At 42.4% G+C, this 26,202-nt stretch overlaps 1 protein-coding gene across 6 annotated transcripts; it reads left to right on the plus strand.

Moving 5' to 3' along the window:
- The first annotated feature begins 1,140 nt into the window (after positions 1 to 1,140).
- On the plus strand, positions 1,141 to 25,461 carry STARD4 (StAR related lipid transfer domain containing 4). Of its 6 annotated transcripts, none has more exons than XR_013958708.1 (8): positions 1,141 to 1,239; positions 1,998 to 2,113; positions 3,978 to 4,027; positions 5,553 to 5,679; positions 7,678 to 7,792; positions 17,912 to 18,072; positions 21,314 to 21,404; positions 25,391 to 25,461. XR_013958708.1 is itself a non-coding variant. In XM_080637189.1 (6 exons), exons 2-6 carry the CDS (start codon positions 2,009 to 2,011, stop codon positions 8,367 to 8,369), a joined length of 624 nt encoding a protein of 207 aa, XP_080493315.1. In that variant the 5' UTR covers positions 1,141 to 1,239; positions 1,998 to 2,008; the 3' UTR covers positions 8,370 to 12,219. The 6 variants fall into 6 exon arrangements, 4 of the variants coding, with proteins under 4 accessions (XP_080493315.1, XP_080493317.1, XP_080493316.1 ...); XR_013958709.1 differs by lacking the exon at positions 25,391 to 25,461 and adding an exon at positions 22,426 to 22,456; XM_080637189.1 differs by lacking the exons at positions 17,912 to 18,072; positions 21,314 to 21,404; positions 25,391 to 25,461 and adding an exon at positions 8,143 to 12,219.
- Positions 25,462 to 26,202: the final 741 nt, after the last annotated feature.

A 26,202-nucleotide genomic window follows, 5' to 3' on the forward strand; every position in this document is an offset into this window, starting at 1 on the left:
AAAAGATTTTGCAGTAGGACAAGAAAAGAGGGGATTGAAGAATGGGGTTGATTGAAGAATAGGGTTGTAAATGAGTAACCTCAAGGATGTTAGGCTTTGTCAGCAACTATAGAAAAAAGGAAATTACCAAGATAAGCTTTGCCAGAACCGCCTGGTGGTTACTGATATGACTGACATGACAACAATCCTAAAACAAAGTGATGAAGAAATAACCACCAGGGGTCCAAAAGCCCACTACCACATTTTTGTATGCATAGAGGAGGCATTCTCTAAAAGTATGATGGAATGTGTGTAATCTAATGAATATGTATGTTTAAGGACAACATAATCACAACCTGGTTGATGCTTGGGAGAGACATGCTTGGAGGAGTGATCTCCCATGTCTCCCGGCACCACAATAAAGAATACCTGCTTGTCAACTTAAAAATTTTGTTGGCGAGTTCCTGGAGATTTCTCTGAATCAAAAGCAACACTTCCTCAAAAGCCTGCTCAATCCCATCGCAAGCACTGCTCACTGAAAGCAAGAGTATCTCAAAGTTCCTCATCACATGTGACTTGCTATGCTTTGAAGCACCTCAAGTCCTTCACAGGACAAACCTTTTTTTTCAGTTCCAGATCCCATGACAACACCGTGGAAACGGACAGCAGCAGGCCATGTGTCAGAAGATAAGCAGACGGGGCCTGGTGACTGTGGTTTGGGCTGCTCCCAAGCACACACTGCAATCCTGTGGTAACATGGTATCAGCGGGCCGTATCATTGTTAACAGGCCAGGCCAGGCCAGGCCTGGCGAGGCCACGGGGGCGGGGCGGGGCGGGGCGGGGCGGGGCGAAGATGTGCCGCCGCAGCACCGCCGGAGCCGCCGCGCCCCACCAGCCCCGCTCACGCACTGACCCCGCCCGCGGAGGCCACCCGGTGGCGATAACCCCGCCCCTCCCATCACTCCACTTCCCCTACCCAATCACGGAGTCGCGTCCTCCTCTGCAGCCAATAGGGGGGCGCCGGCCTTCCTTCGGCTCGTGACGACATCCCGCCGACATGCCGGGAGGTCGCATGACACGGGACGACAGCGAGCACTATCTTCTCCTCTCGTCTCCCTCCCCGGGGGGTAGAGCTACCATTGGCTGCCGCCGGAAGCCGGCTGCACTCTCATTGGCTGCCGGCATCGGCCGTTGTGCTGCCGGGACGGCCGGCGGTTCCGGAAGCCGTGGAGTGGAGGAGGCGCAGGGGCGCGGACAAAGGTGGGAGCCGGGGCTGCGGACGGGCCGGGAGGAGGGGCGAGTGCTTCCCACCCGCCATGGGCTCCTAAAGGCCGTGGGGGCTGCCTTTGTCTTGCGGGCTGCGCCCCTCCGACCCGCCTCCCCGAGGGGTCCTGAGGGGATGTATGCGCGGAACGGGCGGGGCAGGCGGTGGTTCTGCTTTCCCTGTTCAGAGTGCGCGGATTTAGCGCCACGGAGATGATAAGGGGGCTGGAGTACCTCCCTCCCTTTCTCAGACAGACTGAGAAAGTTGAGGCTGTTGAGCCTGGAGAAGAAAAGGCTGCGTGGAGACTTCATAGCAGCCTTCCAGTATCTGAAGGGGGCCTACAAAGATGCTGGAGAGGGGCTCTTCGTCAGGGACTGTAGCGATAGGACAAAGGGTAATGGGTTTAAACTGAAACAGGGGAAGTTCAGGTATAAAATATAAGGAAGACATAAGGATATATTATAAGATACAAGAAAGAAGTTCTTTACTGTGGGGGTGGTGGGGCACTGGAACAGGTTGCCCAGAGAAGTGGTAAATGCCGTATCCTTGTTCAGGCTGGACAGAGCCTTGGGTTACATGGTCTGGTGGGATGGAACCCATGGCAGGTGGGTTTGGAACTAGATGACCTTAAGATCCTTTCTAACCCAAACTGTTCTGTGATTCTATGATTTAAATGCATCATGCTGTCTTTGACATCCCTAACGTGGTGTCTGGTTCTGGTGCTTGTGTCTGTGCAATGGGTATCTTTACGTAGGAGGAAAGCAAATGGATCTCCTGCCTAACTCAGCACCCCTGGCCACCAGGCTGCGGAACACCCTGGTTCAGTACCACAGCATCGGAGACAACGAATGGAGGGTCACCAAGAAAACCGTGAGTGAAGGGCGGCTTTGTCCATGTGGACCAGTTTGTTCTTTTAAGGAAGCTGCAGGTCACTTGTAAAGGGAAGAGAGGTTGTTGTGCTGGATAACATGGGTGTGAAACACCTGGCAAATTCTTGTAGGAGTTTCTTGTGAGAGGCCCTATGGAACGACCCTTCAGGATAGTACATCTGTAGGTGACAGGATGTGGTTTTACTTTTTACAGATATGATCTGTCAGTCCTTCTGCCCATTTTCAGGGAAGTATCTCACAGAAAAATCCTACCTGTGTAGGACTATAGGCTTTTCTTTTAGCACTAGCAGTGTTGCAAGATGCTCACTTGTATTTTCCACAGAGCAGGCACAGCCTACAGATAGACTCTGCCAGCCTGTGTAATTACTTTTATCTATAATGCTTGAACCTATCATGCCTCAGCTTCCAAACGTCTTCCTCTTAAAATGTGAGATCATTCTGAATTTTTTCTCTTATATTGCTTCATGTTTCCACTGCCTTCAGAGCCCCGCATGTTTCTTTCCGTGAAATGGAATGCAGTTCTTGCTTTGTCCAAGCAGTTTGCATACCCTTCTTTGGAGCTGCTTGGTTTCTCTGAGCCTTGCTTCATCAAGCTGAAAAGACTTTGCTGGTGCATCATTTCTCGGCTGGTTGAATACATTTTAACCCTGTCCTGCATAGAAGGTACAAGTGTATTTTGGTATCTCAGTGTAGCAGCGTGGTAGTACTAGCGTGGTAGCCCTTTTGTTACTGTGTTTTGAATAGGTCTTCTATTTATTTTTTCTTTTTTTTTTTTTTTTTTTTGTGAGCAAGAGATGCTCAGGTGTTCCAAATGTAACTTGGCTGTTTGTGAAACTAACAAATACAGTGTCTTAAAAGGGAGGAACGGAGTAAGCAAGCCAAGCCATCTTGCAGAAAACCTGTACCACTTCTGCTCTGCTAAATGATGTATAGCTATACTTTTGTTTTCCTTTAGGAAGTTACCTGAATCTCAGTGTTTTGGATCCTCCATTCTCTCTCCTCCCACCTTCCTTTCCTTCCATATTGTGCCCTGTAAAAGAAATGCGCAGCTTTAGCTGCTTGCCAGGGAGGTGTGTTTTGCCCCAAAATACCTTAAACCATTCTGGATGCAGTACTTACGGTACTATTCTTTAGACATTTGGTCCTTAGTGCTTATGTAATCATGATTCCAAATAAAAAGCTGCCGTATGGTACTCTGTTTTAATACTAAAATGGAGAGATTTTGTAAGGAGGTTCCATCTCAGAGTTGGGTAAAACTCAGAAGATATTGATTTCTTTATTTTCTCTGGATAATTTTCACATTTGTAGACTACTGGTTGCAAGGCACGTCTAGTCAGGCACCTGGGAGAGATGGGTAACTTAAGCTTTCTTTTCTGCCACGATCAGCACCTCCTGCACACTTCTGCTTGGTCATGTGTAACAGGGGTGCGAGCAGAAGTTGTCTGATCTTCCTGTCTGAGTAGTATGCGTATAATGATTTTCCAGTTGCCTTTCAATTGAAAGGCTTTACCGAATAATGTGGTTCTGTTATTCTATATGTTTTCACAGTAAGCTGGCTTGGCCTGCCAAGCCCTATTTCTGCACAGACTTCTAGTATTTGACAATAAGAAAGGCAATTGACTGATGTTTTTGAAAAAATGGAAGATTACTAGTAAAAGATGTATGAAACATCTTCTATTCTTAAGAAAAGTGTACAGAAGTGCCCACATCAGTTAGCACTTTGGTGTTAACCATACTTAATGGTAAAGTTATTTGTTTTTCTTCAAAAAAATTGACGCATTTTCTGGACACTTTATAATTATATATAAGTGACAGTAAAAATCCTATCTTCCATTTTGTTTCAGAAAGATGCAACTGTGTGGCGTAAACCATCTGAGGAATTCAGTGGATACCTGTAAGTTTGTCTGCAGAGCAAATCCATTTTTAAGGTTCCACAGATGTGCTTTGTAGAATTCATAAATGAAGGACACCCTCAGCTACACAGATACTCCAGAGGAGAAGCTAAGTGGATCATCTAGTGTGCCTATATCATTTCTTTAGTGTTAGGCTTTGGCACTTTAGTATTGGATGCTGTCTAGAACATTGAACAATGAAAACTGGAGCACACCACAAAACTCATATTGGCTGGAGTAGGCAAACATATGCCCAGACCTTTTAGAAAGGTGGTCTGCAAACCAAAGAGTCAAGTCCAGGTTCAATAGATCCAAGGGTTATTTGGTGAAAACCCAGTCAGTACTTAAGACTGTTACAGTGACTATGCAGTAGAGTAAAATATCAAGTGTATAGTTATAGGAAAAATGTATGACATAAAGGCTCTTCCTGTGTGTCTGTCACTGGGTTCTGTAGGTTTAGGTAGAGAAATATTTACTAGAAAACAGCACTGCGAAGAGATTAAAAGCTGCATGAAGAGGTAGTGTTTGAAAGTATCCCAAACACACATAAGCCTTATAGAATATAAATCCTGTTAAGTCTGCAAGAGCTGATGATCCCAGACACTAAGAGTCTGCTGACTCTGTAGGGCCACACGCACACTGGCATCAACAGATTGTGTAACTAGAACCACTGCCAAGAGGGCAGTGGCTGCTGTATGCAGATGAAGACACCAGGGTTGTATATATACCTGGTGAAATAAAGGACAGTTTCAAGTTTTGAAGGACACAGTGAAGCCGCTGGCATGCTCCTGTGGTCCTCCAGTTCTGACTATACAGCTGAGATTGGCTCCAGTCAGGTAATTATGAGCGAATATGGGTGAGCTAGTGAGAGGAATCTGTTGCTTGAATAATTGCCTCCTATTAATAAGAACAGCTTAATGAATAAGTATTTTGAAAATACTGATCCTGATGGATTCTTCCCATTCAGGAGCTGGGCCCAGTATAACTCAAGTAAACAATATCTCTGGTGTCCACTGAAAACTATCTCATAACAAATGAATATACTGTGATGTCCTATACAAAATTATTTTGGTATATTTGGTACTCTTATATGCCACCAAAGCATAACATAGTTTCTCATTAGCTTCGTTCTACTACTGTTACTTCTACTTTATGAAAAATCCTTTTCCCATTGTATTCCTGCTATCCTTTCTTTTTTCTCATATCTTTACTTGTCTCTTGTGAACAGCTTTTCTCGCCCAGCAACAAGGGCAAAATGACAAGCTAGAGGAATAAACATGAAAATTTTTATCTGAGGAAGGAGTTTTACATTTATAAAATGTTGATTGCAGCACAGGGACAAAGTTTCTGCAAATAACATTTATTGCTGAGAAGGATAGATTCTCCCATAGATGTTTCTTTGTGGTTTTTCTGATACAGTTGTTCACTGACCATAATTCCAGGTATTACAGTAAATGCGCTGTTGCAAGGTAATGGAATATTTATAAAGAATTTTTTACTTTTAAATGTAAACATATGTTTCTTTAGCTACAAAGCTCAAGGAGTGGTGGAAGATGTTACTAACAGAATAGTGGATCACATTCGCCCTGGACCTGATAGGCTAGACTGGGACAGCTTAATGACTACAATGGACATCATGGAAACATTTGACGAGGTGAAGATTTGATTTAGATTCTTAAGGGAAATGTGTATAGATGCATATGTGAATTCAACTACAGCAGAACAATGATCCCAACAAATACCAACATATTTCTGCATGCACATGCGGTATTGCACATACATGCAGTGGGTCACTTCAGATGAGGGTTTCTGGCTGCACAGTCCTATTCTGAAGCTTAAAGTTCATCTGTCCATCAGCGCTGAAAACAAGGAGTAAAACTTTGTCAGTCACAAGTCTCTTGGACCTGGGAGTTCTAGTAACCTCTGATAAAATTCACATACAGAGAGTTATGGTATGGTATTTGGTGTGCCAGTGCCTTTTCATGTAGCTTGCTTGCTTCTGATCCGCAGCAGACAGAATTGTGGGTATTAATAATCTGCAGATACCGAAGCTGTACACTCTTGCTCATCCTGAAAGACTGACTTCACTGTGTGGCGGGGCAAGAGTGATGGGAGTCAAAATAGTTTATACTGAATGGCAGGACTTACTAAAGAAAGGTAGATTTGAAGTTGATTGCAGAAGAGTTGGAAGCCTTGCTGTGGTTCCTGTAGACATTCAGTATGCCTTCAAAACCCTGTGGGCATCTGGCTTTAACAGATTTTTACAGCAATGTATTTTTGCTAATTATTCCCTAAAATTGGTACAAACTCTGTTGTCTTTTAAAAAACCGTTTTTTTTAAGAATTGCTTGCATGCTGCTTTATTTTCACTTGGTGGATTAAAAGTACTTTGGGAGAGCATTTTACTACAGAGACTGACCTCTTACAATTTATTCATGGACTTCTTTATTCTTCTGGACATAAATGCTCATGGCTTTACATTCCCAGGCATGACACAGTTCTGTAGTTTTAATTGATGTGGTTCCCCTGAGCAAGTTTGCCAGTGACACTAAGCTGTGTGGTACGGTTGATAGGCTGGAGGGAAGGGATAGATCTGGAGGGAAGGGATAGATCTAGAGAGACGTTGACACACTTGAAAGGTGGCTAGTGCCAACCTCATGAAGATCAACAAGGCCAAGTGCAAGGTCCTACACCTGGGTTAAGGCAATTACAGGCACGGCTGCAGGTTGGGTGGAGAAGTGATTCAGAGTAGCCATGTGGATGAGGACTTGGGGGTGTTTGTTGATCAATGGGAAACTGAACAGGGACTGGCTTCAGCATGTGCTCGCAGCCCAGAAACCAACTGTACTGGCCGCATCAAAAGGGGTGTGACCAGCAAGTTGGAGGAGGTGATCCTGCCCCTCTACTCTGCTCTCATGAGATCCCACTTGAGTACTGTGTGCAGTTGTGGTGTGCCCAACATAAGAAGGACATGGAGCTGTGAACAAGTCCAGAGGAGGGGCCATGAGGTTGATAAGGTGGCTGGAGCACCTCCCATATGAAGACAGGCTGAGAAGATTGGGGCTGTTGAGCCTGGAGAAGAGAAGGCTGCATAGAGGCTTCATAGCAGCCTTCCAGTATCTGAAGGGGGCCTACAAGGATGCTGGGGAGGGACTCTTTGTCAGGAACTGTAGCCATAGTACAAAGGATAATGGGTTTAAGCTGAAACAGGGGAAGTTCAGGTATAAAATATAAGGAAGACATAAGGATATATTATAAGATACAAGAAAGAAATTCTTTACTGTGAGGGTGGTGAGGCACTGGAACAGGTTGCCCAGAGAAGTGGTAAATGCCCCATCATTGTTCAGACTGGACAGAGCCTTGGGTTACATGGTCTGGTGGGAGGTGTCACTGCCCATGGCAGGTGGGTTGGAACTAGATGATCTTAAGGTCATTTCCAACCCAAACTGTTCTATGCTTCTATGGTTTAAAGGTGCCAGATATTCTCTGTCCCTGCACACAGAACTATTCAGACCTCACTGAAGGTGTTCACACAGTGTAGAAGCCGTGACGTTTGTGTAAAAGGCTAGCTGCCTACAAGCATAAATTTCTCTGTGTTCATTACACTAAGTTATTTTTGTTTTCTGACACTTTGTGTTCTGTCACTCAACAAGAACTGCTGTGTGATGCGCTACACCACTGCTGGCCAGCTCTGGAACATCATAGCACCAAGAGAGTTTGTTGATTTCTCTTATACTACAAGCTATGAAGATGGGATTCTAACATGTGGTAAGGCACCACGTCTCTGCTTAATACTTATTGTGAAACAGCTGCTTTGCTGAAGATTTGATTGAGATCAAGTTTAGTTTTGCAGTAGGCATTCAAAATGGTGTAAGATGGTCTCAAGCAAGTGTTTCAAAGGAATGTCTATATAATGTCAGAGTTTCTGCTGTCAAATTCTCCTTGTCTGTTGTGGAGGTAGAATGAAGAGCAACTTTTATGCATGAGAATACCGAGAAACTTGAAGTCTGTCACTTCTAAGTTTTCCAAACAGAAACTTGTAAATTTTAAATTTACCGTACTTTTTTTTTTTTTACCTCTGTCTCAAATTAATTTTCCTTTGTTTCTTTCATTGATAGGTATAAGCCTAGACTGTGGAGAGGTGAGACCTAACTTTGTCCGTGGATTCAATCACCCTTGTGGTTGGTTCTGTGTCCCTCTTAAGGACTATCCTAGCCACAGTCTTTTGACAGGCTATATTCAGACTGAACTCCGAGGGATGCTACCACAATCTGCAGTGGACACTGCCATGTCTAGTACTCTGGCCAATTTCTACTCTGACCTCAAAAAGGCACTTAAAACATAGACAAACAGTGACTTAAGAGCTCATGCATTTCTTGCAATCAAATGCTATTGTTTAGCTTAGCATAGGTTAGCTACTGAGTGAAGAAGTGACATTGTCCTGAATCATACCTGAACCTTTATACTGAGAGATCCAAACAAGCTTGCGAAGTACTTTTTAATGTGATACTTAGCATATGTTCCTAATTCATGGTGTGAGATTCCATTTCCTGCTCAGCAGTGTGCAGCTGTGTGAGGAGTAGGCTGAATCTGTAAATCTCTGGCTTTTTAGGTAGAAAACACAAAGATGGGGGGCAGGGAGGGCTTGAAAAATGCAGCATGAACTCAGCTCTCTTCAATGGTATTGAGAGTGGAGTCCTTAGGATTTTGCTCGTGCAGGTTGCTGTACAGGCAGCATCTCATTGAAGATGTGATTTTGTAATATATATATTTTTATATTTACTTAAACTTTTTGATTTATTTAGTTTGCACAGGAGCATCTGTAATTTGTTTTACAAATTCAGTTGATCATAGGGATATTACATAGTTAAGTTATTAAATGATACTATTTGCAAGAAGGCTATTTGCTCTTGTTAGCAAAAATAAGTATTCATTATTGGCGTTTCTTCAGTGTTGTAACTGTGACTTATTTAACTGTTGTATCTAACAGTCTCAGTGCATAGATAAAGAAATGCCCCTACAGCTGATCCAATGCTCATGTAAGTCTGGTGTATTTCCATAGTTCTTAGTGGGCTTCTAATCACACAGTTGTCAAAATAGCAAGTCTCTGATTAATCTCTACAGTGTAATACTCAGTATTTCTAAAGCATTTTTCACTTAAATTTTCGTGCAGTTGTGTTCTGTGGGTTTTTGTGGTTTTGTTGATTTTTAGGTTTTTTTGTTGTTTGTGGTTTTTTGTTTGTTGCTTTGTTTTGTTTCTTATTTTTTTCTTCCTTGACGGAAAATCCTGGAATTACTGAAGTAACAGAAAGGATGACTAACTTGCTTCAGGTATAGGCACTGGTGTAGCCACAATAGCACAGACAGCTAGCATGCTGGTGCACTGCACTGGAGCGTTCTGTGATAATGCCGTGAGATTGATCTTTGCAATAACTGAAATCAGCATCTGAAAACATAATCACTGAGGCCAAAGCTCAAGCTGAGAATTGCTCAGATCTTCTGGAGATGAAGGGTCAAAGTTTCAAGGATATTTAGCCGCGCAGTGATGACAGGTGCATATCAGGGGCTTTCAAAAGACTATTTACTATCTGTGCTGCTAGGAACCCAAATTGTCTTTAAAACCTGACATTAAGCTTTAATGTTGGTATGCATCATTTGCTCAGATGAGATTGTAATTATCCCTATGCTTTTACCAGTCCTAGTAGAAGCAGGTTTAACATAGTAATTAGGGGAAGTACCTTGGAGTCCTGATATATTGTGGCCAGTTGTACGTGCACAATCCAAGGGCTGGTAATGAACTCTCAGGAAAAAAAGTGTTCAGATTAAAATTGTTTCCCTGCAATATTGTCCGTGTTGACACTGGCCACTGTAGCTGAACACTGAACTCTGAACAGTGAGGACTTTTCTTACTGCTCAAGCATGCTCATGGTTGTAGAAAGCACATGTATTCTGCAGTTGCTTTTAAACTCCTTAGATACTCTTTCCATCTTTTCTGCCTTCTGTGTTTCCCCCCATAGTACTCCAAATTTACAAGAACTACCAAGGACACTAAGGAATCGATATCAGCAGATATTCTTTTTCCTAAATGCTAGTGTCCACTCCTTTCTAGTACTGTTAGAGAGACAAGTATGAAAGCCTTAGCAATAGTGCTATGTGGGATGAATGCTGACATGATTATAGAGGAAACTGTTTGAAGTGTACCCTATTAATTTTTTACACTTATAAAGACTACTTGTATAGTGAATATACATATTCATGTTTGTTTTTTTTTTTAAACTGCTGGGACCAACTAATTGAAGGGTTGTGATTCAGATGTATATATAGAAGAAATGTTCCATTGCTCTGTAAAAAGCCCAGTTTAAGTCTACAAAGAGGTCCTTCAGTGCTGGAGAAATGGGTTGAAAGGAGCACAGGACACTTTTAGGATGATGCTTGTACAACACTAAGCACTGCAGAAAAGATGAGGAGGTCCGTGTTCCAAATATGCATTCTGAGGGCTCTAACACTTATAGGCTATCTATCCTTACTTAGAGTTCAGTGAAATGGCATTTTATGCTTTCATTGAAGATAGACTAATGAAGCACAGAACAGCTGAAGAAAGAAGAACTTACATTTAAATGGAAGAAAATTGCTAGTGTATTTTATATGATGATGTTTTAAATAAAATTTTCTCCATGCAGGTTTCCTTTTTATGAGATTGTTTTTAGTAGCAGGCCTAGAAATTGAAAAATTTTGTGAATGAGAGTGAAGTTTCTGAAAGCAAAGTAGGCCTTCTAATTTGCATTACAGTAATTTATTCCTTAAACACTGATTGAACTGGCTTTGTATGTTTTAACAGACATAGTCTATTGCTGCTGCTAGTGACTCTAAACTTTCAAGTGAATAACAGAGTAGAGACTGCTGGAGACAGAGAACTGAGGCAGATTATTATTTTTTTAATCAGTGAAAGAGCATTGTACAATTCTGTAGTTTTCAGCTGAGAAGAAATCATGAAAGGTGCTAAAGATTTTAAGGATTTATTTTGGGAATCTCACACTTACAAATTTTTTTCTGATTTAAGAGTGCAGTGATTGACAATGTAAGCTGATTATGTTGTTTAATCAGTGCATAATTGATACCCTACAGTCATTCCAAGCAGTTGAGCTGTAGAGCAATACGGAACAAGAAAGATGTCCAGTTTCAGTGTGTTGTATTTATTTGAAACCAAAACTTATTTTTATATATTTGAAGATTGAGACGAGTGTTAGATCTTGAAGCAGAGCTGTTCTTTAACCAGAGCACAGTCAGAACCAAGAAAACCAGAAAATCAAGTACTTACCCCATCAGAACCTCTGTTCCCACTATGGCATTGTTATCCTCCTAAGTTAGTGGACAATCTATATGGAGCCCAAGACAGTAAAAACAGGAAAACAGTTGAAAAGCCAAAGTACATGAGCCTATGTTTTGCATATTAGGAGACAGTGGAAGATAAAGTAAATTACCTAGTATAGATTTCTGTCATCCTCACAGCAGTAGAATTTTTGCAAGATTGTGAGGTTCACCAGTACTTAAATTTAAGAGTGTTTTAGTTAAACTGAAATACAGTTATCCGAAAGCGACTTCTGAACGAGGTGCTCAAGAATAGCAGAGAGCAGTTTTTGCTAGGGAAACGGCATGTATATAGACACATGAAAATTATTTTTATATGGCTAGTATTTTGGGGGGGAAAAAAAAAACCCGAAACCAAAAACCCCAACAAAAAACTCACTTTTGAGGGATTTAGGCAATATGACTGTCTAATGTCTTTGATACTTTAACTGGGTGCCCTGAGTTGGATGGGAAAGATGGCTAAAGATGAGGCAATTTTTGTGTTTGGCTTCTGTTCCTTGTCTAACACTTCCAGCATTAAACCTTGCTTTTAGTTGTGCTCTTTAATTGACATCTGTAGAGACCGGACTAAGCTCAGTTTGGGGCAGTCCAGTGTGCTGGGGCTGGGAGGTGGACCAGTACTTCAGGTAGATGCTGTGGGAATGCCACAAATCCTGATCTCAAATTTCCTTAACTTATAAATGTGAAATACAAGGAATTTATAAAATATGAAAAGAGTGGTAATTCCTACAATAATCATAAATAACCAGAACTGTTTTGATTATGTGAGCTGGTGATTCAACATGGAAGGTTCACTGCTGTAAAAGTAGCCATAATTCTAGTGAAACCAGTAAAGTTGTGTCTATGTTCAGAACATTAAAGTCTATCTTAACAATGGTTTTAACTGACTGTTCAGCACTTAAGAGATTGTATTTATATTTTGAATGCAGTTGCAGAATAAATTAATACATGGATTTCAACAGACTCATGTTGTAGCTTTTTCAGTACTTGTGCAGGCAGATGTAGCATTCAGTTGCTTTTTGGGGAGTTATTTCTGATTATGTGGTTCATCTTCAGCTCTATGATGATCTCTAATACTATCAGTTTGCCTCCAAAATTGAATTGAAACCCAAGAAACCTATCATTCCTTAGAAACTTGATGAGAAAGGTACTCAACTCTGATTTCTGCTGAATTGAAGTATCTTGAAAACTACATACAGGATTTTATCACAGCTTAAATTCTAAAAATACATATAGGGTTTTTGTTATGACCCCATGATTGCTGTGGAAGAAGTTTACCATCTTTTTCTTAGTATAACCTAACTTTTAGCATGTTTAAGAAATGGTTTATTAAACCATCAAATCTAAGCTAATCCAAAACACATGAGCATGTAGCACCTTGCAATTACAGATGTACATTAAGGTTATAAATCATGCTGCAACATGTATTTGGACATGTATTAGCACCTGCAGAAACAAAAGAGGAAAATGCTTGTATCTTATGTAGAACCTTTCTTTGTTGTACTAAGCCTGCGTAAAGGCAGGAGAGTTCTGTAGCATTTGACTTCAGAGCAAAGAGTTGCAGCCGTCTTCTATCACTGAGGAAAGGAGCTGTCACCTCCGAGATACAGCACACTCTTGTAGGGTGTGTGTCATGTCACTCTTTGCAAAGTGGGGTAGGGATAGGTATAAAGGCCACTTCTGATCTTCAGAAAATTACTAAGGATATTAATTAGAATAATAATAAAAAAATTGTGATGTTTAAACCCATTTCTTGGTGAAAGAGAATATTAAGATGGCAGAGATAATAATAAATCTCTGCCAAATATTAAATGTTGTCTATGAAAGAATATACCCTGAAGTCCTGAACCACAATTTAAACTTTGCGCCTTCTTCAGTCCTCACTGAGCTGTGTTGGTGACTCAGTTTTATAGCACAGATAGGGACTGATTATTGTGGGGTTAACCTTCCTCAGGATCGTGCCACTAGCAGGAAGAAAACAGGCACAGATCATAACAGCACATGACAGGAGATACCTGTGCATATTTCACAGCTGACCCATGCGAGAAGAGATATCACAGCTGGGTTAAGGTGATCCAAATCCCAACACATTATCTGGAACTGGCTCTTTCAAAGTGATTTTTTTAAAAATTGCTCTGTCGGTGAGTCAAGTCAATATGACTACCTGATGATTCTCAAAAATGTTTCTTTGATACAGGCAATACAAATGGAGCTATTAGGTCAGTCATTGCCCAAAGTATAATCGGAAACTGACCTTGGTCAGGCCTTGTGTGGACCAGTTTCGCTGTGACCTGGATGCCTGACAGAAGGCATTTCCTGAGCTCTGTACCTGGGCCTGCTGAAATGCCTGCTGGCAAACACCCAGATCTGAGGCAAGTTATTGACCCTGGAGAGCAAATTTCCATCCTAAGTAAGATTATCTGACTTAGGGAATCAGGTTAATTTCAGTGCTGCTTTTAATTTGGGTTCCAGTCAAGGCAGCATTACAGCTGGGGTGTTACTAGTTGTCCTGGGTTCAGCAGCAGCAGTCACTTTTTCTCCTTCTTACTAGCTGGTGCAGTGCTGTGTTTTTGACTTTCGGCCCGGGGACGGTACTGATAAAACCGGTGTTTTCAGTTGCTGGTCAGAATGTCTAGTCTGACCAAGGACTTTGTGAGTCTCATGCTCTGCTGGGAAAGCCGGGAGGAAGCAGGAACAGGACACCTGACCCAAACTAGCCAAAGAAGTATTCCATAACACAGCATGTCATGCTGGGGGATGTGACTGGGAGTTACCCGGAAGGGCACTCTCTGCTCAGTCGGACTAATTTTCGGTGGGTGGTATCGTATTCTCTTACCTTGTTATTTCACTTATCATTATAATTACTGGTGGTAGCAGTAGTGGTTTGTATTATACCTTAGTTACTGGACTGTTTTTATTTCAACCCGTGGGAGTTCCATTCTTTCGATTCTCCTCCCCATCCCTCTGGGAGGGGGGGCGGGAGTAGAAACTGCGTGGCTGACTTCCTGACTGGCTTAAACCACGACAGTTCTTTTTGACACCCAACGTGGGGCACGAAGGGTTGAGATAACGACAGATGTGACCGGAGTGTGTCTAATCGTATTGGTGACAAGCATTCAGTGTTTCGGATTAATAGTCACTCGTCACAATGCTGATTTATTGGCTCTCAAAGTTGTTGTTTTTGATCTCACAGTTTCAATATGTCATAGCTTACTTAGAGCCGGTATTTGCTGTGTTAGTGTTTTTCAAGTGTGGGGTGATACAGCAGAAGAAGTCTTTGAGAAAGGGAGGAAAATAATCCAAATCCTGCTGAAAGCTGGTTTTGCCATAAAACGGAGTAAGGTCAAGGGACCTGCACAGGAGATTCAATTTTTGGGAATAAAATGGCAAGATGGACGTCGCCAGATCCCCACAGATGTGATCAACAAGATAACAGCAATGTCTCCACCAACTAATAAGAAAGAAACACAAGCTTTCTTGGGTGCTGTGGGGTTCTGGAGAACGCACATCCCAAATTACAGTTCGATTGTAAGCCCTCTCTATCATGTGACCCGGAAGAAGAATGATTTTAAATGGGGCCCTGAGCAACAACAAGCCTTTGAGCAAATTAAACGTGAGATAGTTCATGCAGTAGCCCTTGGACCAGTCTGGACTGGGCCAGATGTAAAAATGTACTGTACACCGCAGCCGGGGAGAATGGTCCTACCTGGAGCCTCTGGCAGAAAGCTCCAGGGGAGACTCGAGGTCGACCCCTCGGCTTTTGGAGTCGGGGTTACAAAGGATCTGAGGCCAGGTACACCCCAACTGAGAAAGAGATACTGGCAGCCTATGAAGGGGTTTGAGCTGCTTCGGAGGTGATTGGCACTGAAGCACAGCTCCTCCTGGCACCCCGGTTGCCCGTTCTGGGCTGGATGTTCAAAGGCAGGGTCTCCTCTACACATCATGCAACCGATGCGACATGGAGTAAGTGGGCTGCACTAATTACACAACAAGCTTGAATAGGAAATCCCAGTCGTCCAGGCATTCTAGAAGTCATCATGGACTGGCCAGAGGGCAAGGATTTTGGAATGTCACCAGAGGAGGAGGTGATGCGTGCTGAAGAGGCCCCACCATATAATAAACTGTCAGAAAGTGAAAAGCAGTATGCCTTGTTTACTGATGGGTCCTGCCGTATTGTGGGAAAGCATCGGAGATGGAAGGCAGCTGTATGGAGTCCTCAACGACAAGTTGCAGAACCTGCTGAAGGAGAGGGTGACTCGAGTCAGTTTGCCGAGGTGAAAGCCATCCAGCTGGCCCTGGACATTGCTGAACGAGAAAAGTGGCCAGTACTTTATCTCTATACTGACTCATGGATGGTGGCAAATGCCCTGTGGGGGTGGTTGCAGCAATGGAAGCAGAGCAACTGGCAATGCAGAGGTAAACCCATCTGGGCTGCTGCACTGTGGCAAGATATCGCTGCCCGGGTGCAGAACCTGGTGGTGAAGGTACGCCATGTAGACGCCCATGTACCCAAGAGTCGGGCCACTGAGGAACACCAGAACAGCCAACAGGTGGATAAAGCTGCTAAGATTGAAGTGGCTCAGATGGACTTAGATTGGCAACATAAAGGTGAATTATTTTTGGCCCGGTGGGCCCATGACACTTCAGGCCATCAGGGCAGAGATGCAACATCCAGATGGCCTCGTGATCAAGGGGTGGACTTAACAATGGACACTATTGCCCAGGTTACTCATGAGTGTGAAACATGTGCTGCAATTAAACAAGCCAAACGGTTAAAGCCTCTTTGGTATGGAGGACGATGGCTGAAGTATAAATATGGGGAGGCCTGGCAGATTGATTATATCACACTCCCACCAACCTGCCAAGGCAAGCACCATGTGCTTACCATGGTGGAAGCAACCACCGGATGGCTGGAAACATGCGCTGTGCCCCACGCCACTGCCTGGAACACTATCCTGAGCCTTGAGAAACAGGTTTTGTGGCGACATGGCACCCCAGAGAGAATTGAATCAGACAATGGGACTCGTTTCCACAACAGCCTTATAGACACTTGGGCCAAAGAGCATGGCATTGAGTGGGTATATCACATCCCCTACCATGCACCAGCCTCTGGGAAAATCGAACGGTACAATGGGCTGTTAAAAACTACATTGAGAGCAATGGGTGGGGGAACTTTCAAGCATTGGGATACACACATATACCAAAGGCCACCTGGTTGGTCAACACCAGAGGATCTGCCAACAGGGCTGGCCCAGCCCAGTCAGAACTTTTCCATACTGTAGAAGGGGACAAAGTTCCTGTGGTGCACATGAAGAATTTGCTGGGGAAGACAGTCTGGGTTATTCCTGCTTCAGGTAAAGGCAAACCCACTCGTGGGATTGCTTTTGCTCAGGGACCTGGATATACTTGGTGGGTAATGCGGGAAGATGGGGAAGTCTGATGTATACCTCAAGGGGATTTGATTTTAGGGGAAAACAGCCAATGAACTCAACTGTATGCTGTTGCCTGCTATGTAATACTTTAATAGCCCATCAACTAGAAGTCTGCAGGGCACCAGTGACTGGCCCTGAATTCCTTCTGACCATCATCCCAACAGAGAATGAACTTTGATAGAACCAGATGAGTTTTGAGGTAAAGGAATGATCAGCATCAGCAGACAACGATCCAACACTGCACACAGCCTCTCCTGCCCTGAAATACTGTTATAAGAGATGGAGCCCAACATCAAGGACCGAATAGACTCAGCAGCTTTATAGGGATTGGTCCATGCACTAAGATAACAGTGCACTGAGATGAGAGTGAGGGTATCTTGAAAATGTGGGATCTGAGCATGACGTGAAAGGTATGGAATAAGGGATGGATACTGTCCTGGGTTCAGCAGCAGCAGTCAGTTTTTCTCCTTCTTAGTAGCTGGTGCAGCGCTGTGGTTTTGACTTTCGGCCCGGGGATAGTACTGATAAAACCGATGTTTTCAGTTGCTGGTCAGAATGTTTACCCTGACCAAGGACTCTGTGAGTCTCATGCTCTCCCAGGGAGGAGGGGAAGCTGGGAGGAAGCAGGGACAGGACACCTGATCCAAACTAGCCAAAGAAGTATTCCATACCACAGCATGTCATGCCTGGGGATGTGACTGGGAGTTTCCCGGAAGGGCACTCTCTGCTTGGTCAGACTCGTTTTCGGTGGGTGGTATTGTATTCTCTTCCCTTGTTATTTCTCTTGTCATTATTATTATTGGTGGCAGCAGTAGTGGTTTTGTGTTATACCTTAGTTACTGGACTGTTTTTATCTCAACCTGTGGGAGTTACATTCTTTCAATTCTCCTCCTTTCTGGGAGGGGGGGCGGGAGTAGAAACTGCGTGGCTGACTTGCCGACTGGCTTAAACCGCGACACTAATTCAAACTCCAAGGCTCATGGGGTGAAGGGCAATACTTAAAGGGGTGTGTCAGAGCAGCTGCAAACATGAGTACTTTGTTATCTGGGTACGCAATACAACCCCTGCTCATCTGTATGCCTAACAGGATTTTGGGCTCCACAATTTGGAGGAAGAAGGAAAAAAAATTGCAGCATCCCTGTTCACCGGAGTATGAAGGATGTCCCCACAAATCAGCAAACCTTTAAGCAAACCTTCAAGCAAACCTTCCCTGGGCACACGGCAGCCTGTACAACCCTGCACAGTAAGGTTGTACATCCCCCTTGTTCTGTATTCCACCACCACCACCAGATTTAGTTTATTATCCAAACTGCTAAATTTTTTGAGGGAAAAAGAGAAGGAGAAATGCTATGCCAAGCTGGAATTCATTCAAGACTGCTATATAAACAGATAACAATCCATCATTACATCTCCCTGTAAGGATGACTATTGTTCCTTAATCTATGCTGAGCATTAGCTGTCAGCAAATAATAGATGTAAGCATTTCTAGATTTACTAGTTTATTTAGCATCAGATCAATCATGCAAGCCACTTATTAAACTTGTAGGCTTCCCACCATCAAAGCATATTCTCGCACCTTATTAGCATTTCCATGCAAGCAAAAAAGCAGGTACATTGGTCCCAAATACAATACACTGAAATTACAAAACTTTCAGTATTTTCTCATTTAAATTTCTCTCTGGTTCATCTGCAAAGTATCATAAAGGTTACTACACAAACAGGCTTAGTCTGAAGTAAAGGTGTACAGTTAAACAAGCAGTCCATAAACTTCTATTTAGTGGTTAACATCTTTGCTAGTACAAGAAAACAGTGTTGGCAATACAGGATTTCTTGCACATTAAGCAGGAAAAGAAGGAGTCAGGTACACAGGACACAGAGCTAACTTGAGACAGTCTATTAGATAGGTGACATTTTTTCATTTTATTAAGAGTCCAGCCGCCCTTGCTCTGAAATCAATGAGCTTCTGTAACAGGCTTATAAAATACTTTGTGTTTTATAGTCAATAGCACCATTTGTCTGTTTGTCTCAGAAGCATCAGCACATATTCTAACCATGCAGCATATACTCTTGAATTAACAGAAACACAAAATTCCGTGTTTATGGTCTGGTCCTCATCCAGCCTCAAAGCCAAGAGCCACCAGGCGTCTTCAAACCAAGGCTAAGCCAGACACAAGCCCTTAATGTATCACATTTCTTCAGGTTAAAACCAACTTAAGGTGTTTCTGTGTGTCTGGAGCAGCCAGACAGACTCTGCTTGGTGCCTCTCAGGCTTGCAAGGGCATGATGGTATAGCTCCTTGGGACTAAAAAACTACTTCCCCCAGGTGAAACAGACACAGTAACTCATCCCTGCTTCTCCCACTCCCTTGCTAGCTGGATCAGCCATCCTTGGTGTCTGAAAGGCCATCCTTGGTGTCTGAAAGACTATCCTATGTATCTTAGTCTTAGGGATTAGGGTCCACCTTCCATCTTTCCTTCTCCCTGAGCATCTAATCACTTCAGAAATAATCTCATAAGCATAGGCATCTCAACACTGTGTATTCTGATAAAAAAAATAAAACCCAAACCAACCAACCAAATAAACAAACAACTCTCCCAAACAAAAACAAACAAATGATCAGGCAAAGCATAAAATAATTTCCCTTATGGAGCATTAAATTAAATTTCTGATATTTAATCAGAAGGATTAGCATGACTTGTCATGAAGATGTGGTGTGAACAACGAAGTGGTTCTTGTTGTGCATTATAGTTTTCAGACAGAGCTGGGGGTAGCTGTCAGCAGCTAAGTCATTTAACTGTTCTTGTTTCTAAGTACCTCCAGTAAAAAGTCTCTTAGTTTTAATCTCTTTTTTCCTGCAGCCAAGATGGTGAAGATTTCAGCAGAGCAAACAAGGGACCCACCACCACAATGGGGGCGGTAGGTTGGTGGTGGCAACTAGCCTAGGACCCTTTGCAGGGTCCCATGGATCACTGTCATTCCTATGTAGGATACCTTCTCAGGAAGAACACTGCTGCAGCAGGATTCAGAAAATCCTTCAAAGATGTATTTTTCTAAATATGCATGCAGTCTATATTTGTATCAATATGCATACAGTTTGGTTCATTAAATGTTTCTTGACAAACTCCCATTTGCCACTAAAGACTAATCCAGGCCTCATAGAAAGCTGAAGAAGAGACTGGGTGCCATATTAATGGTACAAACAGAACAGCTTTGATGTCTTACAAATGAAAAGTGGGGTCAATGGGGAGGTTTTTCCATCTAGAGGAGGCTGGCACTGAATACATTTGTGCTGCTTTCGTAAATGAGAAATGGTGGTGTCTGGAAAACAACAAAAATCAGGAACCTGAGACCTTGGAGGAAATGGTCATAGACGATTTTTATCTTATTCCCAGTCTAGGAAAATCTAAGAAACGCTCTTTGGTGTGCTCAGTAGTAAAATCCCCTGGTGTTTTTGCTGTGGGTATTTACTGTTTAGTGGTACTTATGGATTCATGATGGCACTTATGCTTGTTCATGTAAAGTTAGCATTTGTAAGTAACACAATCATGCCTTCGGATCTGCTTTTTCCTAGATAACCCTGGTTCTTGCAGGTATGATAGCTATAAATTCTGACAGTGCAACACAGCTATTTGGAGCTAACCTTTTGAGAGTTTTGTTGTTAATATCTGTAAAAACTCTGCCTTAATCTGGAAAGATCCTCTTGCACTGGTGCCTTTATTACTGGGACTAAGCCAGTTGATTTAAATGTGCCTAATCATTTTGGTTAACCTCAAGCAGAAGTGTAAGATGGAATTTATCAGCAACAGCTAAGGTATTTGGCTCTTAAACAGACACAGATCTTTGCACTGTACTTGTCACACATCCTGTTTGGTTAGTTAAGTATGGTAATTTGATCACGTAGTTTGATAAGATCAGGTAATTTGATACCTCAGGTAATTTGATCACTGGACATTTGCAAAGCCTGCAGCTCCTTTGCCTTGTCCAGAAGGGAGAGAAATAATTCTTTGAGTAGGATTAAAATCACATTACCTCATCACAAGTGATGTGGTGCCCAACACTATTGCTTTGACTCTGGAATAGATCGCATGCCATCTGCAGCTCTAAATCATGTCCAATGGCTTGTCTCAGCTTTTGAGTTACCAGAGTAACTGCCTAAGGTCTATGATACAGTAATTTCAGTTAGGAGAGCCATCGCAGATCCACCCAATGTAGGGAAAAGAATTACAGTCTTTTTTCTGTTTGATAGACTTTCCCTGTGTGTACATATGCAGAAGCAATGATTAGCTCCACCCAGTTCTGTGTTATAAAGCAGATCATAATTTACAGTTCCAGACAACAAAAAGGCCCAGTGTTATGAACTGACTTCACTGTTTCTGCTGCCAACGCACTAGCTGGCAATGCTGTAAAAAATAAGATACTAAGTATATCAACCGGTATTACGTAAATTATAGCAAGAAGATCACTGATCACAGCACACAATATTTTTCAGAGTTCCGAAGCCTGATGTGCTGCTTTGGACTGACCAAAACCACATCTTCTCCATGGAAGGAAAAGGATGCCATTGACAAAGGATCTTCCTGGTAATGAGGAGCAGAGCCTGGCATGGCGCTGTTCTTGTGCTACTTTGCTTTTAATCCCTCATCTCCAGCATTAGCAGCTTGTATAGCCAAAAGCCTCTACAGCAGCCCAGATGCCTTAATTTTCTTTTGGGAACCAAACTCAAGGAGCTGAATTCTTTTCCGGTTCTGCACAACATTTGTTGCAAAGCACCAAGCTATTTTTGTCAGCCAGGTATAGACTCTTGAGAAAGGAAACAAAAGGTGCCAGAAAACAGCATGAGTCTAGGAAATGGGGAGGGAAAAGAGAAGCATTTCTCCCTGGGTACTAAAACTGGTAATGACAAATCACACCAAGGGTGGCTCACGGAAGAATATATTTATGCTTGAACAGTAAACCCCAAACTCTTGGGGGCACAAACAAGAAAAAGAGCAGGAGCGAGACCACCTGACAGACACAAGGGCATCAGCAGATTTGTCAGGGCAGTGCAGCTGTGACCTGCCAAGCGTCAGATGGCTCTTCTCGCACTGACTGGCAGCTAACAGCTCTTCTTGGGTGCCCCACAGGGTCCAGGGACAGGAAAAAAGATGAAGCATAACAGGGAAGAAAAACAACAAGCCATTAGCCATGAATGCATGTTAACACTTGTTCTTGAAACTAGAGTTTCACATGGAAAAAACAGAGATGATCCCTTTCCTTTAAGCTTCGCTTATTCCCACATAACACTCTGGCATGCTGCAATTTCTCAGTTAGACAGAAAAAAAGTAGCTGATGCTATGGGAGGAGCTCTGTGCTACTTAGTAGGATCAGACACATGCTCTTTAATATACCTTGGCCGGTTAACACCTTCCTGATATGCAAGTTAAGGGTTAGTCAGTTCTTGGTCACACGTGCTGTGGATGGAGCATGGCTGGGCAGGGGCCTCTGGTGTGGTTTAGGGCAGCTCTAACCCATCACAAAATGCTGTGCTGGTGTTGTCACCCCACTTTGGTCCATGTCCTGAACATGCAAAATAACAAGGGCACTGATACACTCTTTTTCCAGCTGCATCTTGCTATGAAGGAGCCAGAGCAAGGTAAAACTCTGTACCATCTGTATTTATTAATCTTTCATATCTTAATATCCATTGCACTGAATTTCATCCAGTGATGATCCATGTACAAGTATGTACATACAAGTATGTTAAACACTATGGTTTCAGTTCCAGCTGAGTAATGCTGGCAAAGGGCAAAAGACAGCTTAAAAGGCTGTTGTGACTGTTAGTGCAGACATGTCTTGTACAGACTGCTCAGCAGTCTCTGCCTCTCTTTTGATAAATTTATATTCTTGTGTGTGCGTGTACATATATATATTTTAATATGTATCTATAATTTTATTGATTAGTTCAGAACTGGGCCACTTTGAGTATTTTGTTCCATTTCTGTTTCTGTACTATGCCTATCCCCACAGTATTCAAATGCTTTCCAATAACGACTATGTTCATGACTGTGTTGTTCTCTGTTCCACTCTAGAGGGATAGAAGAGCATGTAGTCCGGGTATTTTTTTATTTTGCCTTTGATGGAATTTTAGTTATATGCATGTACATTGTTATGTTCTTATATAAGTTAGAGGATTTACAATCAACGGCATGCTCTCCATATTTGCACTGACCCTCCATCAGTCTTCACTGAATTACTCTGGCCTGAAGTTTTATGTCCCAGACATAAAGCAAACTTTTGCTTATGCAGGGAATCTAGAGTCTTGTAAGTAAAAGTTTATACATGTTCTGGAACTAACATCTTTTCATTTCAGATAAAACTATACTATGTAATTATTTTATTTCTATTTTTCCCCTTTTTATTCCTTATCATTGTATTTTCTTCTTATTTTGCAATGCAGCTGATGGGTTTTATTTGATACAACATGGTATTGCACAGGGGCTTAGCAGGAAAGCTATATTTCTCTATACAAAAGCAAAATTAAATCTCACTACTGTGGTTGTATGTTGTAACTGAAATTACTCTGAAAGGGAGCAAAGGGCATTCTTTGACCTATTGTTGTTTTATAAAGTAACTTTAAAGATGTTCTGATCTGTCTCTTTGTTTACCTTTAATATCTGTGCTCTCGGTCTCATTGTGTGTCTTGCTTGTCTAGCTTCATTCCTGCTTTTCTCCCATATAAGAAGATTTTTTTTGTTACCTGAATGACGTGCCTACATAAGCTATACACTCATAAGCTGAGCAGCAGTAAGGTAGTCTCAGCCACAAAAACCTGAGTTCTTCACCAGGAGAAATATACAGCCTCTACACAAGCCAGGAGTCAAGGCTCTGAGCTGGGACTCATGAGTGCTCACTCTGTAAGGATGCAGCATACAGGACACTATGCAAGGATAAGTTGAAGTCCTCCATCCTATACTTTCATACGCCACTCTTAAAAACAATCCCAAGAGCTGCACTGCAGGGCTCTGCGTTACAGTGTTTCCTAGGCTGAGGAACAGTTGCTAGTCATTATTTGGAAATGAGTGTTTATTCTCGAGAGTCCTCCTGCATTTGCTGCTTAGCAGATACTGCTATCCATCTGCTAAGTTGAACACTGGCAACTGCTAGCATTTTTTTGCCTTTCCCTGCTGCTGGACTGCAGGGCATGCACTGCTGTCCTCACTTTCCCCGCAGCTGCCTCTGTGTTTCACTCGCAGGAGAAGAATTGTTATTTGGTCATTGTCAAGGCGCAGCTGCTAGTGAGCCACAGCCTGGGACTCCCTGCTGATCTAAGCCCCTTCCAGAAACTTTCTGGTTGTCACTTCTATGCTGCTCTATTACCATATGGCTTTTCAGAGCTCACTGAGGCATTGAGTCCTTGCAGGGGGGATGCTAGGCAGTTTTTATCACTCTCCGTATGCCCAACAGACTGCTCACTTGTGGGAACCTTACTACCCTTCTTCTGAAGCACATGCTGTATCATAAATTTTTGCCTTGATGCTCTTTTGCATTCAGAAGTTTGATTATGGTGTATCTTAATCTTTACAGCATGCTTGCACAGCACAAAGTCCAAACAAACCAGCACCATGCTTATGCAGTGCAATCACTGTGTCATCCACAAAGTTGCAAGCAAAACTGTTTGAAATGACAGGAAATCTGTTCTATTTTAGAGCAAAGCTTCCTGAGCTTGTAAAAAACCCTGTTGTGCAAAGGCAGGACATAGTTAGCCATTTAACAGCCATTGGATCCTCAGCCTAGACCTCAGATATTCAGTTGGCTAATGCTGCACTCTCTCTCTGAAGGAAAAGTTTTGCTAAGTTCAAAGACTTCAAGAAGATGGCAAGATTCTCCCTTTTGTGCTTGAAGGACTTCACTAATATGTTGAGCATTTTAAAAACTTAAACCTTAGGATTTCAGCAGAAAAGACCATCAGTAATATTTTACCTAGTTTATAACTACATATGTGCAACTGGTTTATAACTACATATATGGAACTTGTCCACCTCCAGTAGTTTTTGGGTGTGTTCGTGTTTTTCAGCCACAGTAAGACAGACACTGGTGTTGAACTCCCAAGTCTGAATTATGGCAGATGCCTCCAGGATGTGATTTTTCAGACAAAAATGATGCATGTTAACAGTTCTTTCTTCAGTTGCATGCATACACCCTAGCGTTGCTCTTCCTTCTCTATGATACTGTCACACTTAAACCAGACATACTACTTTACTGGGTCACATACTGGTAATTCATTCAGCACAGACATCCTGATTGTTTCATATTTAGCATAATAAATAAAAACTAAGCAAGAACAACTGAAACCCCAGAGCACAAGACTGAGCTGCCTCCAAGACCATGCTGTCACAGAGAGGTCTCCAGCTGCACGGCATCAGTTCATAGTTATGATATACTATTGTATAATTTGGCAAAGAATAACCTTAAGAATCAGCTGGGACTCCTTTTCAGTTCAACAAACTGTGCCTTAGGCAAAAATAATTATGCTGAAGCACTCATGGATATGCACACAATGACTGTGCATCTGGCTTTACTTCTGCAGATTAGAAGCAACTATCCTAAACCAGGGAGGAAACATTACAAATATCCAGCCTCTCCCATCAAACCTCCCCACTGACTGAACTCAGATGGCTTCACCACTGTAACAGGAGGAGGAGAGTTGCGGCTGAGAAGTGTGTTCATTCTGCAGTTATCTCCCAGGAGGTAAGAAAGGGAATAAAAAGTGAGATAAGTGGATGTACCCATCATCTTTTCCAAAGTGATTATTCTGACTACTTGTTTCCAAGGGAGAACCTGCAGAAGTGTCTTGCTGGCCTATTTGTAGCTGCCATGCCCCAACAGCTGTTTCAGCGGACTTCAAAGTGTTGGATTCCCTCAAACCTGGGGAAAAGATGAAGAAGGATGGGTGCACGTACTTTAAATATCAACTGCACTTAATTAGGAAACCTTTTTGTACAAGTTCAGAGTTATAAGAAATAGGTAAAAACTCTCAAGTACAATACATTCATTAGCATGCATTCTCACCTAGTGAAGACAATATCTTTGATTTTCCTTTTTACATTAATCTTGATTATATTTTATTTATCAAACCTACTATATGAATAACTTTGTATTACCCTTTAATTTCGCCAGGAAATATACCTACTGAATATTTTATTAATGACATTTTAGCTGATATATTTTTCAAGGCAAACTGTGCAAAGCCTAACAACATAAAAATGATTAAAGCAAAAGAGGAATGTTGACTTGTAGGAGGATGTTACATAGCTATCAGTATTAAAAAGTTTAACAAACACAAATGACATTCTTGTACATCAAGTTCTTTTTGCCATTTCTGTAATATATCAATAACAT

The sequence above is a fragment of the Psittacula echo genome, assembly GCF_963264785.1.
Source record: "Psittacula echo genome assembly, chromosome: Z".
NCBI classification, from domain to species: domain Eukaryota; kingdom Metazoa; phylum Chordata; class Aves; order Psittaciformes; family Psittacidae; genus Psittacula; species Psittacula echo.